The sequence below is a fragment of the Equus caballus genome, chromosome 8, assembly GCF_041296265.1.
Source record: "Equus caballus isolate H_3958 breed thoroughbred chromosome 8, TB-T2T, whole genome shotgun sequence".
Classification (NCBI taxonomy): domain Eukaryota; kingdom Metazoa; phylum Chordata; class Mammalia; order Perissodactyla; family Equidae; genus Equus; species Equus caballus.
Window position 1 is genome coordinate 63,690,492 of NC_091691.1, and position 23,899 is coordinate 63,714,390.

The following is a 23,899-nucleotide window of genomic DNA, read 5'->3' on the forward strand; positions in this document are numbered from 1 at the left end:
CATAGTGCTTGGAATGGTCCATTAAAGCCAGGAAATTGGAATTTCAAAATGCAGTGGGGAATTATTATATACTTCTGAAACATCTCATAATTTAAAGCTCCAGATATAAAAGAATCCTTTTCTTGGTGAACTCTGGAGTTCTTGAGGCTACAGGCTGAAGACCAAACCTGGACATGTAGTTTCCACATAAGTAAAATCAAGGATAATAACAAAAACTTAAAAAAAAAAAAAGCGGATATGTGTCTCATGTTTTTGCACAAGACCCACTCCCATGTGAGCAAAGAACAGAGAAGCAGATACTTTTCCAAGTGTTAGCGTTAGAAACATGTGGGGATCAAGAGGTGCTCCCAGTCATTTGATCAAGTATCACAAATAAAACACCAGAGAATTGTTTTATAAATACATGGAGAAGGCTCACAGAAAAGCAGGAACAAAGGTAAGGAAAATGGGAGTCAGTAATTGAACAGAGATTTCAAATACCTTTCAGTAGGAAAAAAAACACCAAAACCAGCCTTAAGTTTCACAAAATGAACATAATCAGTCTTTCCCCTGAAGAGGTCTCTGAGGTTCCAGTTTCACTGTAATAGCCTGGTTCATTCTAGTGAGGAATTAAAGAGAGTGAGACTTAGAACACTGCTGACTTTTTCTGAGTTCCTGTATTTGCCCATTAGCAGGAACCTGAGAGGAAGATGTTCCCCAAAATTGTAATTAGCAGAATAAACAGAATGTGGCAGTTCACGGTCTTTCCTTCCTATGAATTAAACAAGTCTATAATAAGTGGCAGTGAGGAGGCAACCGAACTGCAGAACATCCACAGTGAAATAAGATAGTTTGGGCCCCCGGTAGCTTCCTTTCAGCGCTCGTTTTCAGAACCACCAGCAAATGCAACCATCTTTTCTAAAACAAAATCATAAACTGTGAAGTCTAGGAGAGACACGAGCCTGCGCACCTATCTAAGGAAGATCTGGCATGATGTTAAGAAAGATGTTGTGCTTTTATTAGGAAGCTCTGCATTCTGCAAATGTCAATCAGAGATAGACCCCATCCTTACTGAAGGTCATTTTATATCATTTCAGCTCGGACGGTGCTTATGGTGGATGCGTCTAGATGGATAACATGGCTTCCTCTACTCTAAAATATTCCTATAATACTTTGAGCTGTTCTGGTTCCTCCAGGGTGCATGGTACCCATTAATCCAAAATATGACCATTTCCCTTTTTTTTTTTGCCATTTTCAGTCCTTTTGGAACGTTCCCTGTGAATCACAGACGTGTTGTTTAAAGTTTGCGGTTCTTCCTGTCACCCTGGAGATTGGCCTTGGTTTCTGTTTTAAGGGTGCTGTTCAATAAAGCTGTGTACACTGAACATCTCTCCTCTCTGAGTGGGCCTTGCTCTGTCCATGGGAGGTTTTAATGAGGTCTCATTGTTTGAATCCCTCAGGTTACCTGAGGGGATAAGTGCATCCAGCCCTGTGGCTGAGGAGCATTCGCTCATAAAGCTGTATGTAAATCAGCTCGACCACCACGCACGGTCAGTATCCCAGCCCTGAATCACTAATTGTAGTAGTAGTTCCATAGATAGACTGCTAGTCATTCTACTCCATCACTAAAATCCTCCTGTAGTATGTCTGAGTGGAGATAGAGGTCTTCTGGGGTTCCATGAGAGTCTGCGAGAAGTTCCAACTTGAGTTCCAGTTCCATCTCAGCTCTTTCCTCTCTTTGCCAATTGTTTTATTTCGTGTCTTCATGCCAGCATATATGAGATATGAGATGGATCTTCTCTTTGGATGAGTCTCTGCTTCTGTACACCAGATGGTGATGTCTTAGACTCTTGAATTAAAGAGCCTCTTGGAATGATCTTCAGCACTAACTGAGGCCAGGACAATGTCACATGGCTGGACCACAATGCAGTAAAAGACTTGAGGACTTTTACTTCTCTGTCCCCATGGGCCTGGGCCATTTTCCCCCCCAGGTAGGGCAGTCTGATTCCCATTGAAGTAGCAAGTTCAAAACGAGTCTCATGCTATCAATGCTTAATTTCTATCACTTTATGATCCTGGTGATGATCCATTGTTTATTTCTTAACTATGCTCATACGCTAAGGTTGATGGAAACCCATCAAGCCAAATGTAGGTGAGAGTTAAAAGTTCTGTTCTTCCTATGACTGGAACTGAACCACAGAAATAAGACCTAGAGCTCTGCCCTCACTCCTACCTGCCTAACCGCCCCTTTTAAAATAGGATAAAACCTAAAATCTAAACAAGCCAAGAACAGAGTTGGTCAGTGTTAAGGCAGCATTGAGAAAGTAGGGAAGTTTGCCATGCAGATATTTTCTTTAGCCTGAGTTTTCAGTCTTTTGTATTGTGACAGATCTTAGAAAGATAAAGCAGGATGGAGATTAATTGAAATCACTACTCCAGAATCCTCGCTACAAACTCCTGGCATTACTCACCTGGAGTCCTTTACAAGCATTCCCCTTTCATCTTCAAAGGGCACTAGGGTGTATCTTTGAAGTCTTTTAACATCCTAGTAATCTATCTCACACAGATTTACGAGTATATAACTCTGGTTACCACTGCCATCTGTCACATCCCCTGTTCTTATATCCATTTCTAGCTATGTACTTGATTCCCTTTTTGCTGACTTAAAAGAAAAAAGGAAATTCTCAAAGGCACTCCTTATTAACCTTTTGAAGTCTGTATTTGTGTGTGTGAGTGTATGTGTGTGTGTGTATGCTCAATGATGGTTAGCAGTTAGGTACAATGTAGGTCAAATAACAAAATTCGTGGACTGATTCACCTCATTCATTTTCTTGATCATAACTTTATCCCCAAACCTAGATTGTTTTCTTATAAATACATGAATTTATAGGAGAAAATGGCTGGATCAATGGAGATCTATCATCCACCACTAGGAAAAAAGCTCCAAGGGCTATGTATGATGGGCCAGCAATATTATCTAAGCTTATGAAAGATAACCCATCATTATTGCAAATATTATTGCAAGTGTTGACACAAAGCCAGGCCCAAAAGGCCCTTTCTACCCTTCACTGCCCATAGCATTGTGCCTTTGAGTACCTGCTATCTTTGTTGGCATCATGCCCATTTTGAAAAATCTTAATTATCTTGCCAAAATCCTTGCCTAGTTTATGTGAGAGAGTTAACTAGTCCTTTCCTATGTAAAAAAAATTTCTTTAATTATGGCCATCTTCTTCATTAGCCATAATAAGGATGCTCTGAAAGTTTGAATGGCTAGTTTCTTTTACCTCCGATATCAGAAATACCACTTAAAGATTTCACAGGTATTTCTACAGTTACAACCTCTAAAGCAGTAACCACTCACAAAAGGAATCAAGTTGGCTATTCTATGTAGCATCTAGCCAGTTCTTATCACTCTCTCAAATGTTAGAAAATTGCTTCTGACTCATAGAATGTGTTGAATACAATCAAATACGGTATTTTCTGGTTTGTCACAATAACACTTGGTTAATTACTAATACTATATTCAGCTCTATAGTGCGTAAGGGAAAGGCATACCACCCACCCCAAGCACCTCCCCAATCCTGAGTCTTCCCAGTGGGGCAGCATTTGTGAGTTATTTTTGTTGGCTGACTGGTTGGTCAGTTGGTTGATTGGTTTGGGTTTTCAACCACAGAAAGGCTAATTCACTGTGTCTTTTTCCGTTTTTCCAAACACTTTGCTTAACCAAAGATTCTCTACCTAACAACCCAGGTTTTTAATCTAACTTAAAATGTTCAAACTAAATTTTAAGCATTTTTGCTTTGGTAATCTAAAGTGAATAGAAATAAAATTGAGGTACTGAATTCAGCCTTTGCTTCTGAAAAATCAAAGTTTTCTCCATGATTAATTTTCTCTAAGATTAAAACCCATCCCTTTTCAGTCAGGAAAATAGATAAGTCTATAAATCAACATCATAAAATAGAAAAACTTGTAAATCAGCCACCTGAAGATTTCTTCGTTCTTTTCACACTTTTCGGGCAAGTTCGAAATTTCATGAAATTTGAAATAATCGCTCTCTGCAGATAATTCTTTATTCCATGTAGCCTCAGAAATCCACTAATATGCTAGATTTTTTTCAAATTTGAGTTACACTGGTCTTCACACTCAACTCTATTTCCTATACTAAAATGTTAATACATAATTAAAGCCACAGTCAGCTTCTTCTTCACTTCAATAACCTTTATTCTCTTACTAGAGTTGATTTAGCTGTTGTCTGTGCATGCCCTGTACCCAGTAAACTGTTCTAGAGGTTCTCTTGGCAAAAATACAATTGATATGGGTTGGTGATATCTGGAGGACAACATAGTAAATGTAGTAAATCAAATATGACCTAAGAACTCTTATTGTTTCTTCCATGCTACCTGCTTAAGATGGTTCGACTTTCATGCCAGCCTGAATTGATGACAACTAGGTTTCCCCTGGGACACTAGATTATTTTTTAGGCTTTTTTGCTGCTTTGCATGTGGCAGATATTTTATGTTTCAGATCTAAGATATTGAAAGCTAGAAAAAGAAAGGGAAAGAGAATTTTTTTTTTTTAAAGATTTTATTTTTTCCTTTTTCTCCCCAAAGCCCCCCGGTACATAGTTGTATAGTCTTCGTTGTGGGTCCTTCTAGTTGTGGCATGTGGGACGCTGCCTCAGCGTGGTTTGATGAGCAGTGTCATGTCCGCGCCCAGGATTCGAACCAACGAAACACTGGGCCGCCTGCAGCGGAGCGTGCGAACTTAACCACTCGGCCACGGGGCCAGCCCCGGAAAGAGAATTTTTTAAGAAATTATCTCTTGACAAAACGGACTTGTGGACTCTTTTATTGTATTTAAATTAGTTTGATGACCTTGTTACTAGACTGTGTTCATTATAGTGAGAAGCAAAATGTTATTCACAATTGACAGTTACTTGAGGAGGGAGCCAACTTTACAAGCCATTCTTCACAAGCCCAAACCCCACACAAACATACCGATTATTTAAGAATTGATAAAAGTGAAAATATCTGTTTTTAATTTGCCATGGTTCAAATATCTTTTTCCATTTAGCCATTGTGATGATAATTATTCCACATTACATAATTTATTTATATAATATTATTGCTCTGTGAGACTGCATCCAAGACTTTTATTTAAATCCTTTTACTTTCATATTCAGTAAAAGAAAGAAATCTTTGATCAGGGCTAATATAGTAATCCAACAAGCAAAAGTGGTTTTTAAAAATGTATTTCCAGTTTAAGCAAAAATCCAGGGAGCATTTTTGTATGATTTTGTCACCTTAGGACACCACTAAAATGTTTACATTTAAACAAAAATACTGGCATCAGTTTCACTCTTCCGAACTAAAGGATGAATTTAAATAAATAAATATAAAATGTTTTGAAATTATTCTATCCTTCTAGAACCCATTGGGTCATTGTGTGTGTGTGTGTGCATGAAAACTATTGGAAGAATGCCATTTATCTTTATATAAGCTATTTTTCAGAGGTCTAAAAAGGAATCGGTGAGGGGCTGGCCCCGTGGCCGAGTGGTTAAGTCCGCGCGCTCCGCTGCAGGCGGCCCAGTGTTTCGTTGGTTCGAATCCTGGGCGCGGACATGGCACTGCTCATCAAACCACGCTGAGGCAGCGTCCCACATGCCACAACTAGAAGGACCCACAACGAAGAATGTACAACTATGTACTGGGGGGCTTTGGGGAGAAAAAGGAAAAAAAAAATAAAAAATCCTTAAAAAAAAAAAAAAAGGAATTGGTGAGAAAATAGAGAATTGTTTAGGAAAAAAAAAATAGTCTAAAGGAATATTTCCTGCCTCTTTTCTTTCAGCAGAACCCAAAAACTTCAAAATTTCCCTTTTCATACCCTTCAGGTAATGATTGTCATCACACCAATAATGATAATATGTATGCAGAGGGATGTGCTTATACATTGTCAAGGGCCTAGTGAAAAGAAATTGACAATAATAAGAAAGAAAATATACATATATATATATACATAGAATTTTAAGGATAGTAGCCTTGCTTCTCTTTGTAACTCAGATTAGAAAAGATTTATCACCCATGCTCAGGAGGATCCCCAACTAGTTCCCAGTTTCAGAGGTTAAAAGGAAGAGTGCGTTTAAATTTGAAGACAGGGCAAGTAGAAGATGGAGAAGATTTTAGAGCTTGAGTTTGGAGAAGGCCGTCGTGGCACTCTGACGTACTGACATGCCGGTCGCACTCCTTTCTCAATAGGGTCTTAGGTTCCCATGTGCTTGATCCCAAAGGCCACATGAATTGGAAATATCACCTGACTCTCCAAGCGACTACTGTGCTACAAAATGAAAGTTTAAAAGTCTAAATTATTCTATAAAATATTGTGTGAGTACATTGCTTTGAAGAGATCATAATAAACTACATATTGTCACTATTTTCACAACAACTCAGGAGAAAATTTTTTCACTTTGTTTCCTTTCTTCAAGCTCTTTAAGAGCTGCTAAAGAAATTCTGGTGAAGATACTTGACATGAGAAGTCTTTATAGACCCAAGTTTTAAGTGAAACCTGCCTCCCGGTCAGTTCTCCTGATCCATTTTGTTTTGAAAGAGCGGCTTTTTTTTCTTATTTTTGTCATGCGTTGGCTTCCTCTATACATGGTCATATTTTTGGCTTCCCAGAAATAGGTGATGAGGAGAAGAATTTGAGGCTAGTTTGGGAAGTACAGAAACTTTGTGGACAGTGAGTACCAAAACTTGGAAATGCTCTGGGACTAGAAATTGAGAGCTATAGCAAAATGAAATTATGGTTTATTTCCACAGACTCATAAATGCAGATAGTGTAATCCCCATATTTTCCAAAAATTGGTTTTCTCAAGAATTCATGTGGGAAGGGAAAGGAACGTGAAAGAGTTTAAAGCAACACTGTCAAGGGCCAATGGAAAGACATTGACAATAAAAGGGAAAGAAATGAGTCTGCATAGAATATCTGCCCATTCCCTTGAGGAAAGAAGGGACTCGGGAAGAAGAAGGAAGAAAAAGAAGAGGGCAGACAGGCAAATAAAGTAGAGGAAGGAGAGAGGGGCCCAATGAATTGGAGAGAAAGAAAGAATAAGGCCACCAAAGGAAAATCTGGGCAATTGCTCCCTTCCTACCACCAGCCCCTACATCACACTGATGTCAGCAAGGCTTCCCCAGTGCTAGTACTAGTGACCAGGTGGTAGGATGGCACTTCTGGAGCTTTATTGACACATTGCCTTCTTCCCACAAGTCTTCACCAGAGAAATTTGGAGCAAACACATCCTTCTGGTTGATCTTCTTGTGTTTCTTTTGTCTGCTGATCCTTTCTTTCTTCCTGTGTATTCAGCATCAGAGGTCGTACCTGTACCTGTGTATTTATTAGGCTTTTAATTTAAGGAACTATCACCACAATTTCTGGGATTCAAGGGGCAAAAAAGCATAACAAAGCAGGGAAGTAGTTTAATTTGGAGGCTAGAATCACTGATATTTCACAGGGTTTTGAGTTTTGCAGGCATCTGAAATCAATTATGTAGTAGGTACCTCAATCTTGAGTATGAAAAACAAGTTGGGGGGAGGTAATTGGGCAGCAGGGAGACTGTAGTTACTGGTTAATGAACACAGAGGGATATGCTTCAGGAGACAAGGTTTGGAATGCTGTTTCCGTGAGATGTTGGGAAAACATCAACTATGATGACTTAAGATGTCTATTTGGTCCTGATGGGCAGCTTCCATAGTCTTAGAAGGTGGAAATCAGTATGCTAAAAATAAATCACTAAAATCATCAGGAAAGTAAATTCTCCTAGAATATTAATAATTTCATTTTTAAAGGCAATTTTGTTTGTGTGCAGTTGTACTTTTTAAGTACAGCAGTACTTTGTGTAACAGATGCATTCCTGAAAAGCCAAGTGAAGTCATACTTTCAAGAAACATGAGGGCCTACTCTCTGCTAGACATTTTCTTTATAAATCAAATTTGATTTTAAATTTATCAAAAACCTCACTACTTAAGGAGTCTTGTATATAGTATTATAAAATAAGAATTCCTATTATATGCATAATTCTAATATGCTATTCATTTATAAATTTCTGGGGTTTTGTACATTGTTATCATGTACATCATGTTGTATATATATATATATAATATTTAGAACTTCTTGAAAAGTTGGGAAAGTTTATGGTAAATTCTCGTAATTTTAATGCCAATAATTAAACATTTGGTATTCAAACAAAGACAGTTAATTTTTGTATTCTTGTGGTGGGGGTAGGGCAGAGTTGATAGTTTTAGGTAGACCAGTGTTGCAGGGCAAATTCTTAACCTGCAAAGGAGCAAGCTGTCTTTAAGCACGTTACAGGTACAACTGTGATACTAAGAATCAACGCCATATTTCCCAGTGAAGCATGCCCAGTAGATCTTGGGTGACTTTGCCTTGGCCACACTTTATTAATTATTATCTATATTTCTATTTGTCCTTTAATAAAACTACATTTTAAACTTCAAAACTGTCATTTAAATTACTAAATCAAATGAGTGTTCCTCGTACTGAGTCTAAAATGACAAGAATCTGCTATCTTGATGGGACTCTATTCACCAGTTATAGACACAAGGAATATGATTGTATATTTATAAGGCTCGAAGGTTTATTTTTCTGTTTCTCTGAAAGTCGTCTTTGCGGCTTCACAGTCAGAGTCAGCTGACTTGTGCTTGAGGTAAGGTACTGCTAATATGGCAGCAATCTCTAACTAGGTAATTTTCAAGTTTCTATTCAACACAGAAAGTTAGAACATAGGGAAGGCTGGAGAAGTAAACTTCTTAAGTGGGATCTAAAGGCTGGCAGGACTTAGTGAACTATTGGACTGTTTATGTGATAGTCTGTAATGAACATTGAATGAGTTTTCATTATGTCTAGGCATATACAATCTATTTGTTAAGCACATAGCAGAGGTCAAATCTGAGATCATGGTGGCTTATGTAATTGTAATTGTGGTTCTCAGGCCAGGTTTCTATTCCTAGTTCAATTCTGTGGAAATCTGAAAACATCTTGAACATTTCAAAATAATAAGAGAGCTGTCCAAATGGAGCTTGGATCTAGACTTGGGAGTTTCTGTTGCCAGTTTCTATTCTTGAATGCATTGCCGTGTTTACGCTCTTCTTGGCTTTCCCATCTTATTAACTAGCTCTCCTCCCAAGGACAGTGAAGTAGAGCAGAACAAACTGCTGGCTAGGGCTGCTCCAGCTTTTCTGAAGGGCAAAGGGTAAGTGAAAGCCAGAGTGTTCTGGAACCCTGAATTAACAAGACTAAAAATGGAGATTTCTTTTGTCAAAAATGCTTTGTGTTTGAAAGACCATCTTTGATTTAGAAAAGCAGCTCTCTTATAACCCCATTAACAGCACCAAGTAGTTATTTTAAGTAGACACATCTGTGTTGTTTTCCACTTTTCCTTATTTCCTTTTCTTTTTTTAAAATGACTAAGCTTCAGATTTGATTTTCCAAAGAATACTTAATTTTTGCTTGCAACCCGTTTCAATGTGTTTACTGTACAGATGAATTCCTTGGCCTTAGGGGTTTGAAGAATGCAAATCTTTTCTCTTAAAAGTAACTTTTCCTAAATGGAAGTCTTTATTTTTAAAGTAAGTGAAATAGAATTGTGAATTTCTTTGCTTGAATTTTGCTTGTGCTTTTCACAGAACATCACTTATTTTTCCTTTATTTGGTTGATTTTCTAAATGCCTTTCCCACCACGAACTCACTCCTACCTGCTCTGCTTACTTCTGTCTGCCTCTCCTAACAACACCCTTTCTCTCCTCCTGCCCTGTTTCAGGATACAATACAGCCTGAATGTGGCAGACAGGCTAGCTGATGAACATGTTCTCATCGGGTTGTATGTCAACATGCTCCGGAACAACCCATCATGGTTAGTGCAGGTTTGGCTGCTAGACTGTCCTTAGAGAGGGGAACAGTCTGATGTCTTGACAAGCAGTCTCAGCGAGGGGAAAAGTAACTGGATGCCACAGATGTCACCAGGCACTTTTTAACTAATTCATTTAAGACATCTTTTGTTACGTTAGTTTGGATACTTCCCAGTAATGTACTAGAATTCATATCCTTGTTTATATCTTAGTTAAAAGGACAACTTGTTTAAATGGATGCCATGCTAAATCCTAGCATTCAGGTGGCTACAGGACTCTGGGTCCCACCAGTCCTTTCTGTGTTACATGAGCCGTGTCCAATTACTGCACAATGGTGATGTCTTATGCCAAGGACATGGATGTTTCTCCTGATTTGAACAATGCTCCATTCACTTAAGATAGAAATGAAAAAGAAGAAAAGCGATGGGATGGGATCATACCATGGAAATCATTCCCTTAACAATGATAACAATGGGAGAAATTGTCTCTCTGCTCTTCTGTTACTTACAAATGTTTCTGGGTAGCCATCTGATAAAGCTTGCTTTCAAGTCCAAGAATATGCAAAACTTACCTTCAGATGTGTTAAAAGTATGCATTCATATAGCCCTATGTACCAGGATAAAGGCGTTCATAAAGTTTTTCTCTTTCTATTTTAATTGTGACATGACATAGGAGATTCCTCCCATTGGTTAAAGTTACTTGGTTTTAATAATAAATGTACATTTGCAATTTGAATGAAAATGAATGGACAGACTATATACTTACCATTTGTTTCAGCCTAGTTTAGACTACTATATTACAAACACGTTCAGCAAACCAGTTCCTTAGAAGTATTTCAATTTTGCTTAATAACTCTAATTTTCTCTGAACTAAGGGCTCATGGATTTTTTGCAGTTATAACTATTAAGTGAGCCAGTAGGTTAAATTCCCTTTAAAACAGCTGACCCTTTTCCTCTGCTACTTCACAGAAAGCATCCCTCAAACACATAATGGCCACTGCTCTGTCCTCATCGCCCTCACCACTTGGTATTGTTAGCCACTTTGTTTCGAGAACTCTCCTGCCTTGAACTGTTTCCTGCTTCTGACACCTGAGAACTATCTTTGCAAAATTAGTATATGAGATGATTTTAGGTGATACGTTGATGAACATTTATTTGTTTTAATAGTTACATATTTATTTTAATTGGTACCTTTAAAAATATGTAACCAGCCTACTAGTTTAATTTTATACCACATCCTACTCTTTAAGGCAATAAAATGCACTCTTCAGCTAAGCCCATCTTTGTTCAAATTTTCTGAGCTCGTAGATCCAACAGTTTCTCGTCTTTCTCGCATCTCAACCTCTCAAAACTGCAAGTGGGAAGAGTGATAGCTTTAATCTTATTCCCAATGAGTTTGGCTCCCCAATGTTATACGGCAGCTGAAATAGAACTAAACACTGAATTACAAAAAAAAAAAAAAAATGTATTGGTAATCTTCAAAGAAGAATGTAATCGATATAGATTCAATCATGACTGAAGGCAGTGATGTGATCGCACACTGAGTCCTCTCCCCCATAATTCTAAGCACACTCTGGTTATTTCTACCCACTCTTCTTTGACCTTTTCTTAATTAAAGTTGTAACAAAGAAATCTCCAAAGAGGAATGCTCAGACTTTGTCACTACCAGCCCTTTTCCCTACTCAAGTGATAAATCATACTGACTTGATGGTCACTTAAGACCGTAAACCTGTCTTAGCAGAGACACCTCACATCTACTTGATGAAAGCTAGATGAGATTTGTATTTTGAAAACAAAGCAGAATTTAAGACTGATCAATGAAGCAGACTGTGTTTTAATAGCTGCTGCCCTCCATATTTCTCATAGCCTTTTTCTGTCCTTCAAAGATTCCAACCTCTCTTTCAAATTTCTCCTTTTTTCCTTCCCTTTCCTTTCTGTTTAATTAGATCACAGCAATGCCCCACACCTGCCGTGATTATAGAAGTAATGCAGTGATGTCTCACCTCCTTTATCAGCATTATAGCTAGAGTGCTTTACCATCATTCAACTATGGTGAGATATATAATGGTAATGAGCATAATAGCTCCATTGTTTAAAGCGCTGGCCTCATGCTAAACACTGTGTTAAAAGCTTTATTTACATAATTTCCCCTAGTCCTCAGAGTAAGCCTGTAGAGTAAATACTATCATCCCCGTTTTACAGATAGGTAAAGGTATCCATAGAGAGAGTTTACGTGACTCTCCCACAGTCACATAGCAACTCAACAGTGGAGCCGGGATTTTAACCATTGTCTACCTGATCCCAAGCTCATAACCACTAGGCTATATCGCCTCTTATAAAACTTACCTAAACACATGCCTTCCAGAAAGCTCTTCTGGGCACTCCTCCACACTGCATCCACCACATATCTATTTCCTGAAGTTGCATATTCTACTATATTATTTTCTTTCATTTTAACAAATATTTGAGCACATACTAGTAATAGGAATGGTGGTTGTTAATAAGTTACCATTTATGTATTTAGTTCCATACATTGTGATTTCTCATTTTAATTGTAAACTTCAAAAGGGCAATAATTTTATCTTCAGTCTCTTGTATCTCATCACAGCAGCCAGAATATGAATAATAAATTTTACATTTAGGAAGCACTTAAAAAATTTCAGAGCCCTTTCCCACACAATATTCAATTCGCTCATGAAAGCCCTGTAAGGTTGGATATTATTATTTCCATTTCACTGATAAGAAAATGCCAACTCAGAGATGTTAAGTGACTTATCCAAGGTCACATGCTAGCAAGGGCTTGCACGCAGGTCTTCTGACCCGGGTCCCATCTATTTTCCACACCTATTCCTCAGCCTCCCTGTCTGTGCACCTTTCATGAGATGATCTACAAACAGGAATCTAATAGATGTTCTTGATTAAAAGCTTTGTTTTTTTAATTATTCATACATGCTTCTGATTAACTCTGTGTGGGGGCTTTCTCCCTATACTAACTGCTTAACACAATGGGAAACCGATTCATTTGTAAATAGTCTGCCGCTAAATTAAAGACCATGTGTCGTTGTTGGTTCTCATGTCAGATAAGCCAAATAAATGAACTGTAGCTCAGGGGAGAATTCCTGCTGTCTTCCTAATTCAGTGAAGTTTTAAAAGCCTTAATGGTTTTCGAGCACCTTCTCTAATGGGGAAGAAGGCGTCTCAAAATGTAATACAGTGAGCGCTTTTTCTGCCCTCCCTAAAGTTTATCCAGTGCCTGGGCTTGCCAGTGGTTTATAGTGACTGGCTGCAGCAGGCAGACCAAAGGGTCAGAAACCAGCCCAGAACTTCCAATCTTACTGTCATTATATCCTTGATACTTAACATTCAGAAGCTTCTGGCATATTTCTCTCAACTCTGAAAAGACCCCCTGGAAAGAGAGGGAGGGGGTACAGTTAAAGGCTAGTCTGTACTTCCATGTCATGATCAATTGCTGTCATTTAGTTACTGACTCCTGATCTCACATAACTAGATTAAAATTTGTTTTGCTTCTATGTTTTCTTCAAACATAAGAAATTGTGCATTTGATGCCTACTTCTGGGTTTCATTTATGAAGTCTAGATTTTTATTGGCTTGCCTGCTTAAAACTCTTTAATAGATTCCTATGGCACTTAGTTTACAAACCAGATGCCTCACCGTGGCCTACAAGCGTGTGCGTGATCTAGCCCCTGCCTACCCATCTCTCATCCTTAGCTCTCAGGGGGTCCCCCCACTCAATCGCAATACTTAGTCACATGAGTTTTGATCAGTTCCTAAAAACAATTCCTAAAGCTGCCTCAAGACCATTATACTAGTTCTTCTCTATGCCTAGAACATTCTTCCCCATTTTACCCCTGCCCTCTCCTTCCACACACGCATGCACTGGCTCCTTCTCTGGCTTCCAATCTCAGATTAAAAGTACCTCCCCACCTAGGTATCCTGTATTAGTCTCTATCATGATATACTATCTATTTCATTCTTACCATAACTGCAATGATTGCCTGGTTGGTTGGTTGGTTTACTGTCTACCTTCCCCTTACGGGGCAGGGACCTTCTCTGACTTGCTCATCATCATGCCTCTGGCACCCAGCACAGTGCCTGGTGCACAGCAGGTGTCCAATAAACATCTGTTGATGTTGTAGGATATTGATAGTGCTATAGGTATAAAATTCCCTCTCATCCTAAACAAAATTGTTAGAAGTCCTCAGAAAATCTTTTATACTAGTAAAATAATGATTTTTACTATTAAAAAAATCACCGATTATAAATGGGCCCTTAAATTGAACATTTAGTGTTAGAGTATAAAGTAGATGAAAAAGCAGGATATTAAGCTTGACATAGATAGAGGTGGTAAACATGGATAAAGACGAGCACCAGAAATTCACTGATGTGGCAAAAGCAACTGATGGGGGCGAAAGAAAAGAACTGAAAGTGATAGGGCAAGAATAGAAAACATTTTTTAATGCTCTGTGATCTCTTCCACTTTGTATTGGTTCGCTAAGGCCACTATAACAAAATGCCACAGACTGTGTGGCTTGAACAACAGAAATTTATTTTCTCACAGTTCTGGAGGCTGGAAATCCAAGACCAAGGTGCCAAGAGGGTTGTTTCTCCTGAGGCCTCTCTCCTGGGCCTGCAGATGGCTCCCTTCTCACTGTGCCCTCGCACGGCCTTTTCTCTGTGCGTGTACCTCCCTAGTACTCTTCCTCTTCCTGTAAGGACACCAGTCATACTGGAGTAGGGCCTCACCCTTATGCCCTCATTTTACTTTAATCATCTCTTTAAAAGCCCCGTCTCCACATAGTCACCTTCTAAGGTCCTGGGGGTTAGGGCTTCAACACATAAATTTGGAGGAAGACACAATTCAGCCAATAACACATTTCCACTCTGAATCCACTGAATTGTATGCCTTTAATACTTCTAATGTGTAGGCTAAGATTTGATTGACCATTTTCAGTAAATATTGTTGCTTTTGAAAAATGTAAGTTTATTGCAGCCTGTTGAAAGAAGAAAGAAATCCTTATGTCCTTACTGACAGTATCTCTTTTGTATGAGTTTTCATTTCCTTGTTAACACTGCTCCTTTTCTTCAGCAAATGTTTAGGAGCTTTAGTTATAGAACTAGACTTCTGAGAAAGACATTTCCTTAGAATCCTAGAAATAGAAATCTGAAGAATGTCATACCACCATGCACATGTCTGCATTGGCTGCCTTGTACCCATGAAGGTCTTCTCAGCATCATCAGATCATAAATTAATTTTAAGAAGAGTCCATTTCCCTGTTATAGATTCTAATACATTTAAAGTTTCCATGCAAAATGAGAGTGACACTACCAATCTGATGAGATTATTGATGTAAATTACTAGCATAGTACTGGGCACAAGGAAATAACTCAATGTTAGTCCTTCACTTAATTTTGACAAGGATTAAAGGCATACAATAAGTTAGCTTTTAAAATCCCATTTTGTAAAACCTGTCCATTACAGTATAACAGAAAGGATCTGATAGCTCATGGACATTCATCAATGTTGTTGAATGGATGAACTTCAGAGCGTTCTTTCTCCAACTTTGCTAAAATAAAGAACTCGGAATGAGACATAGTCTTATATGTTGCTTGATAAATTGCACAAAAAAGGACATTTTGATTAAAAATTCATGGCAGTAGGCAGCTTTGCACACAGGAGCAAGGAGAAAGAAGAGAAGTCTATCACGCTAAGCTAACTCCTTCCTTTGTTGAGGAAATCAGAGATGTGAAGACCACCTATTGCTTCCGTAAAATCCTTGATTGATTCAACTGAACTGTCTTCCTTCTTTTTGGTATAACCTAGAATACTGGCCAGTACCCAATCATATTTTCTTGAACAAAAAGCTAGTTTATAGATAAGGAGGTGATGGTGCAAAAATAGTCATACCAAGACAGTATTACCTGCTTTTTAGAGATAAGGGTAAAAAGAATACTTCCATTGACACTCACCATGCTCCAAACACTTTACATGGGAATTTTCTCAACAAGCCATGAGGTAAGTTACTACTGCATCCCTGTTCTATAGATGAGAAAACTGAGGCACAGAGAGATTAAGTGAGCTGCCCAGAGTCACACAGCTAGTAAGTGAAAGGGCTGGGATTTGAATCCAGAAATGATCCAGTCGAACCTCCCACCCACTCTTTTATAACATCCCTACCAGTTATTCACCCCTCCTAAGAGTCAGCATTTCTTTTGAGTGGGAGCTTACCTCTTTCAGACACCGTCTGTTTTCCTAATCTTTAAAACAACAACAAAATGTGAACCAAAAGAGAATTTGCCATGACTGGTGGGGGGGAGATCTGATGTTGATAAATATGAACCGGTATAATGACATTTCTGTGAACTTCAGCACCTGTACAAAGCAGATAAGAAATCTGTATGCAGCAATAGAGTATGACTCGACTTGTAACACTGTCAAATGTGAATTCACAGTTCAGTTGTAGATGGCATGGCTAGTATTAAAGTACAGTGATTCATCTCTATTCTTCTGATTTTCTCAAAGTGTTGAGGGTACATGCAGAGCCAAGAAGGATAGAGAAGAGGCAGGCCAAAGACCATGACATTGAAAGCCTGAGAGAGCTAACCTTGATTTATTCTTTTGTCCAACTAAGTCTTAGGTAGTTCCTGCTGTATTCCAAGCACTGTGCTAAGATCTAATGGTGAAAAGACTGAACCATTCTGTCCTCAAAGAAGTTACGGTTTAGTGAAGAATAAAGACAAGTGAAAAGGTGATTAAAATATGAAAGGATAGCAGCTGCAATAACTGCCATGCAGAGTGCTATGGAGTAGATGAGGAGCAATAAGCCCAAATTTGGAGGTTGGAGGTGAGGGTAGGAAATGACAGTGAAAGCCAACAGCAGGCTGAAGAGGAATTAGCCAAGTGGAAGTGGGCAGAGGAGGCAGAAAGATTGTTAAGAGCAGAGAGAATGTGGTGCATTTGAGGAACTTAACTGTGGTAAGGCTCCTAGTAAAGGATGTAGCTATATTACGCAGGACCTTATAAGCCTTATTTAGGAGTTTCAAAAATGAGAACGTATTGAAGGATTTTATGCATAGGATTGTTACAGCCCACTTCACTCTTGAAAGAGTACTGACTGCAGGATAGAAAATGAATTGGAGGGAAGAATAAGTCTAAATGAGAGCGACCTGTTGAGAGGGCTTTACGCTACTTTAGAATATGATGGCGTTGGCCTGGAGCAAATCAGTGACAATTGGAACAGAAGGAAAAGGAGGAATACGAGAGTTTGTAGAAGGTAGAACACATGACCTTGGTGGACACTTAGTTATAACATAGTTCAAGTCAGGGTCTTGTTAAAGGAGTTTGAAGACATCGCTATAGAGAAGCCATTATTATGGTAAGTTTTTATTATTATTATCTGTGAAGATAGCCATTTTGTGATTTCCTGCCTTTTCCTTTCAAACCAGTCATTAAAGAGCCAACAATTGAAGCTTTGAGAGTTAGTTCATTTCCCTGTCCATTCTTCGGTTCCACAAAACCACTTCTCCGGCCCGAGAATCACTCCATTCCTTTCCACCCTGACTCTTCTGCTCTCTGATTCCAGAAGGCCTGAACAGGGCTCTATCCCACCACATTTTGCTCTCAACCAACTGCAAAAGATAGGATATAACCTCACAAAGTAGTCCTCCACTTAAGTGTCAACTAACAATGCCCTTTCAGGCAGTAATCCTCCTGTTAGCTATTTGCAATTTAGTACAAGAGTAGTACGTGAGGTCTAATGACCTTAAAAGTTAATCTCTAGTGATAAAACTCCAGTTACCACTCAGACAAAGGGAGAAAATAGTGAGAGAAAACATAGAAGTATTTCTGGTGCCCTTTGGGTCACATTATGATTTGGTTGACTTTCCCAGGCCTGGAAGTCAGAACAAGACGGCAGAGAAACCAAAGAAATGTGAACAAACCCTGAGATCCCAGAAATCTTTGCTAAATCACAATTTAGTAAGCCCTAGCTTAGCTGGGACCACTTGAATTGCCTAGAATGCCATTTTGAAATCTTTAGCACTACATACTGGCTGTGCATTTAAGGTAGAAAGTGGAGAGCTTTCAAAATAATAGATTTCCCCATGCTGAAATGCTGTCTACACAGCAGCCACTTTTTAATTCATCATGGTCTTGTAGCAAGATTACTGATTATAAAGTCTTGAAATGAATAACCAGGGATGGAGAAAGTGTGGGAATTGGTATTTCTTTAATGATTTAGGGATTATTGGCCATTCGTTTTCAACTATTTGTAATTGAAGTCTTGAAATAATGGAATTTATCAGAGGAATGCCTCATTCACCCTTGTATAATTTGAACATACTGAAATGGCACATGTGGACTCATAAATCGTTTGTGTGCACAAAGGGATAATATATCACTTCACCCCTCATTCACTCAGTGCTGGAGGGAGGAAAGGCATGGAAGTATGAGTTATAGCTTACTAGACAGAATCCCATAACTTCACGTCTTACATTTCCAGGAGGCTTTTTCTATGTAACCTTCATATTATTTATACTTTCTGGTCATTCACAATAAAGGACACTTTTATCATGAGGTTTTTTAATCAAGGTTTTTAAAACTTATTTGTTTATCAAAACACTCAGAAATGTTTTTGACAAAGTCACTTTCAGGCAGTCAAACAGATCATGGTCCTAGGCTTGGAACAATGGGCCCTGTTGTCTACACAAACTGTCTTGAGTTAGGCGTGTAGTCTCTAAACACCAGCCTGAAATGATAAACATGTTAAAATCAAATTAAATTGTTTCTTTGTGGGGTAAATTTATGTTTAAAACAAAGGCAGTATAACTTTCTCTTTCTTATTAAAGCTGTAACAATAAATTCAGTTATTTTTAACCACTGCAGAGTGCAGACATTGTTATAAAGACAAACATCTGTTTTAAAGCATCAGTTTTCCAGAACCAATTCTTTTTACTATTAAAATTATTTTCTTACTCCAAGTCTTTTGTATGCTGATGGAAATCTCAATCCATAGGGACTGATACTACACATATGTGAGCCTGGAATCCTAAAATTTTCTGTCACAAGGAAATGTTTGTAAAATATCACATATGCTATATGGATATCAGTTAAATACTCATGAAAAATGATCTCTTCTGTATGGTTTACATTTGGGGTTCATGTGTTTAGATTTTCTATTTTATTTTCAATACTTTCCAAATCTTTACTACTCAAAGTGTTGTCCTTGGATGGGCAGTATCAACATATCTCGAAAACTTGTTAGAAATGCAGATTCTCAGGTCCCAACCTACCCTACCACCCCCAACTATGGAATCAAAAACTGTATTTTCACAAGATCCCTAAGTGATATGGGTATGCACTAAAGTTTGAGAAGCCCTGCTCTAGATAGTTGCTGACGGTAGATGGTAGATGGCATTTTAACGGAGACAACAATTATTAATGAATCTGAATGGTTTGCTTAAGAGGCAAAATAATAATATTGTGTTAACTAACACTTTTGAGCACTTAATGTGTTCTAGACATCATACTAGCTTGATGCTTTTTATTTGCATTATCTCATTGGAGCAACAGAAAAAAGAAGACTCGTTTTCTGAGGATTAAGAAGTGACTTGGTAAATAGAGAATTTTAGGAATATTCCAGGTAGTTATCACAGCCCAGAGAAAATGGCTAAATCTAGACTGGAAGAATTCAAGATAAGAACAGGTAAAGTTTACATGTGAGGAGGATAGACTAGAGCCGAGATAATGGAGACAGGAATGTCTTCCAAACGACAAGGAAAAATGTTACAGTAATGGATTCAACCAGCCAGGGAAGGGCCATTTGGAAGTGACATAGCTAATATTCTGAATATTGATTTTCACTCATCGTCTTGCTTTACAACAAAGGTTAGAAGACTATGTTGTATGTTTACTTTATATGTAAATGTACATATGAATAATATAAATGTATGTTAATTTATATGGATCCAAGTCTTTGCAATGAATAATTTTTACAATCTTAATATTGGCATAGAAGTGTGTCATTTTTAATATATTATCATGAGTATTAATTTTTTTTCTTAAGGAACGGACTTAAGTACAAGAGCCATTGGAGGAAATATAAGTATATTTGGGGATGAGAGGGACCAGTTTCTAATCTTGATTCTGACCCAATACCCACCATAAAAACTGATAAACTATACTATGACCAACTAGCCTATTAAGGGGATTAGTGTTATTGGTGTGTTTCATAGAATTTTTTTTTAATGGCACCCAAAACATAGTCTTGAGTTACGGACCTTCTGAAAAATGGGAGAGTGGATAATGCTTCTATTTGCATTAGCTTTTTAGGGACTTAGATCATCCTTATTCTAGTATGAACAATTTCTGTAAATTTGTAGGAGACACTATGCAATTCCCATTAATGTTGCTAGAAGCCACTACTATAATTCCACTTCTCCGGAAGTAAATATCAAATGGCAATATTACTGGGTAATAATATTTTAGATGAGAATTATATTAGTTCTCTATTTCTACATAACAAATTACCCAAAAATTTAGCAGCTTAAAACAAACATTTATTATCTCACGGTGGGTTGGGAATCCAGGTTTAGCTTAGCTAGGTGCCTGTGGCTCAAGGGCTTTCATGAGGTTGCAATCAAGCTGTTGGCTGGGGCTGCAATCTCATCTGAAGGCTCTATCCCGGGGGATTCATTCACAAGGTTATTGACTGGCTTCAGTTCCTCATCACATGAGCCTTTCCACAGGCTGCCTTGTGACACGTTAGCTAGCTTCCCACAGAGCAAGCAATCCAAAAGAGCTCAAGACAGAGAAAACATGCCCAAGCGGGAAGCTATGATCTTTTTATAACCTAATCTTGGAAGTGACATTCCATTACCTATGCTGTATTCTATTTGTTAGAAGCAAATCAGTAAGTTCAGACCATACTAAAGGGAAAGGATTACACACAAGTGTGAATACAAGGAGGTGGGGATCACTGTAGGCTGACCATAATTGGGGTTTTTTTCATCTTGCTTCCATATTTTCTAACATGCCTATTTTGGACATGTAGTACTAGTATAACAAGGAAATAGAAATGTTAAAGGTAATAAAATTAAACTCAAGAGAAAATATTCTTTTATCAGAAATGTTGATCAGAAAAGTCACTTTTCTTTGGAGCTTTCTAGTAAGGCAATTGAATTGACTGAAGACAAGATTTATTAATGAGCTTCCTGGATACAAATAAGATCACGCTGTGATTCCAAGTCTGAGATCATTAAAAGGGTTTTGTATAGCTTTCAAATTTTTGCACTGAAAAATTGAAATAGCAAATCCCCCCTGGTGGTAATATGAGTACATCAGTCTTTCTCATTGTCTAACAGTCTCCTTCTTGCTCTGCTCTCAATAGTATGCTTGAGAGTTCAAACCGGCTTGATGAAGAGCACAGGCTGATCGCCAGGTACGCGGCAAGACTGGCAGCAGAGTCCACTTCGTCTGTAAGTAGTTTGAGTGAGAGGATGGCGTGTTCATTGTTATCCTTATAGTTGGTGCTACAACGGCAGAGCTGAAGAGTTGCTGCTGTATGGCCTGCAAGACCTAAAAATGATCTGGCCTCCCGCTGCTTCCATTTTTTCACTTTTCAGCTATCATTCTGGTATGGCATAAATCATACCGTGAGATATTCTGCTACATTGCTGAACCAGCCCAACACCTGATTTCCCTGGATAATTCCTGATCAACTAATGTAAAGAGCAAAGCAACGATTCAAATCCAAAAGTGGCTCAGATGAGTTTCTACTTTCATCAATATGTAAAATATATATTATAAAGAGAAAATTATATAATGAAATCAGAAGAAAAACCTGGATCACAGATCAAGGCTGCCATATGCCAAACTTAGCTATAGAATGCCATTTAGGATATAAAACATAGGACCTCAGATTTTTCATTAGCAAAACAAATCACTTCTTTGTCAAAAGAAATGCTAATTAAAAATCACAGAAAAGCTTTATGAAAGCCAGACCTTTGCCAAGCTTAACCTTTCCTACAATCAGGTTTCTGGACCTTAAAAAGCAAGCTGAGTTTCCCCATGTCTTTGGGCTTAGGCACTTGGTGCCATTTTTATAAGCTTGGCATTCTTTGGTAGAAAGATTAGTTGTGATTTTTCAATTTATTTTAAAAACAATAAATATTGACTTTGAGGAATTTCTGTAATACATATATACCGCATTTGTATACATGTCTATGTGTGTGTGTGTATTTAGTCAAGGGTTAATTTGTATGTGTATATATATATATATAATTTGTTGAGTTAATTTGTGTGTGTGTGTGTATATATACATGAACATATATATACATATATATGTGATTATATAAGAATAGAGAAAGCTATGACTTATGTACCAGTTGTTAAAGCTGGTTTCATGACCAGGAATGATGAGCTGGTTGGTATGAATGTAGAAGAAGTATGTATATATGGATTTATGTATCCATCAATGCAAATTAACATATATGAATAAAGAAATGCTAAAAGTATATTAACAAAAGGAAATTTGTATTAATGATGACTTTAAAACGATGAAATTTTTCATTGTACATTACAGTGATTGAACAGTAATTCTAGAGAAGAAGGCAGCTCAACAGTGAAGCATTTTTTAAACCCACCTACATAGAGAATAGTTGCAATGGAGACAGCGTGGCAAGAATGAAATAGCTCCCCAAAGACTTCAAGTCAGAAAGCTAAAAAACTATTTTTCCTATGTTTGGTGTATCTGCCTGCCAAAAAGAATTCTGTTCTGCTTTCCATTGCAGAGATGTGCTCCAGATCCACAGAAAAGTTGGTCCTTAGGAGAGGAATAGCAATTTAATTTTACATATTTGCCTTTTTTGTTTTGATAGAAATAGTTTCTTCTTTCATGTCTACATATCTCATGGTTCCTGTCTTCTCAAACGCATGTGAGTTCCCATTCCCAGGATTAAATAATGTAAACCACATATTTTACAGCAGCCGACTCAGCAGAGAAGTGCTCCTGACATCTCCTTCACCATTGATGCAAATAAGCAACAAAGGCAGCTGATCGCGGAACTAGAAAACAAGAACAGGTAAGGCTTTTTAGACATGCTGGCTTTTTGATCAAAGCGTGTGTTCATTAACCTATAGTCATGCTTTAAAATATCCAACTTTTTCACCCTGTATGCACAGTTAAGAGAAAACATCTAGAGTCAGTGATGCTGGCTTCCAAAAAGCTACTCTTCAGATTTCAGATCTTCAGAAGTTTCAGGAAAAAACTATACATATATATATATATATATATATATATAGTTCTGAGATGTCACTGCAATTAATGTTTTCTCCCTAGACAGTATCATCTTCCTTTTAAGGACGCACTTGTTTTTGTTAAGGACCTATCTAATGCAGAAGGGCCTTCCTGAGTGCTAGGAGAAAAGTCACTCTGCCACCCAATGATAAGTAGAAGGCTGACCAGGGAAGGGCCCTGTAAGGACCCCAGGCTGAAAGAGGCATTTGACATGACACCACCATCATCAAGTCGTTCAGGCCAAACATCTCCAGATCCAGCCCGTCAGCAGGACCTTTCTTTATTCAACACGGATTTGTTCAGTCTACCCCAATGGCAGATCCCAAAGACTGTCCACTTCATCTCCACCATTACTACTCAATCCAACCTGTCATTTTATAAAATACAAACCATATCATGTTATTTCCTGTTCAAAACCCTCTGACGGTTTCCATCATGCTTTGACTAACACTTACCCCTCTCACCATGGTCGGCAAGGTCTTACCTGACCTAATTCCTGTCTGCCTTTCCAGCCACAGCCCACCCTTACACTCGTGCTTCGTGCAGCTTCCTTCTTTCTTTATAGCCTTCACATAGGTTGTTCATAAGTTCAGCTTAGAAAGCTCTTCAGGGTCTCTGCATGGATGGCTCCTTCTGATCGTTAAGGTCTCGGCTCAAATGTCACCTCCTAAAAGACCACCTAGCTAAT

The 23,899-nt window shown here is 38.1% G+C and overlaps 1 protein-coding gene across 50 annotated transcripts in view; it reads left to right on the plus strand.

The window, feature by feature from the left end:
• DTNA (dystrobrevin alpha) overlaps positions 1-23,899 on the plus strand; it is a 359,383-nt gene that overhangs the window by 298,792 nt on the left and 36,692 nt on the right. For 19 of the 50 annotated variants that reach the window (XM_070220869.1, XM_070220888.1, XM_070220891.1 and 16 more), the window contains 2 exons: positions 21,304-21,391; positions 22,899-22,996. In XM_070220869.1, the coding sequence (XP_070076970.1) occupies positions 21,304-21,391; positions 22,899-22,996 (186 nt within the window). Of the gene's footprint in view, positions 1-1,076; positions 1,365-1,439; positions 1,530-9,166; positions 9,245-9,811; positions 9,905-21,303; positions 21,392-22,898; positions 22,997-23,899 lie in introns of those variants that run through there. The other 31 variants (XM_070220878.1, XM_070220881.1, XM_070220861.1 and 28 more) reach the window with 4 other exon arrangements.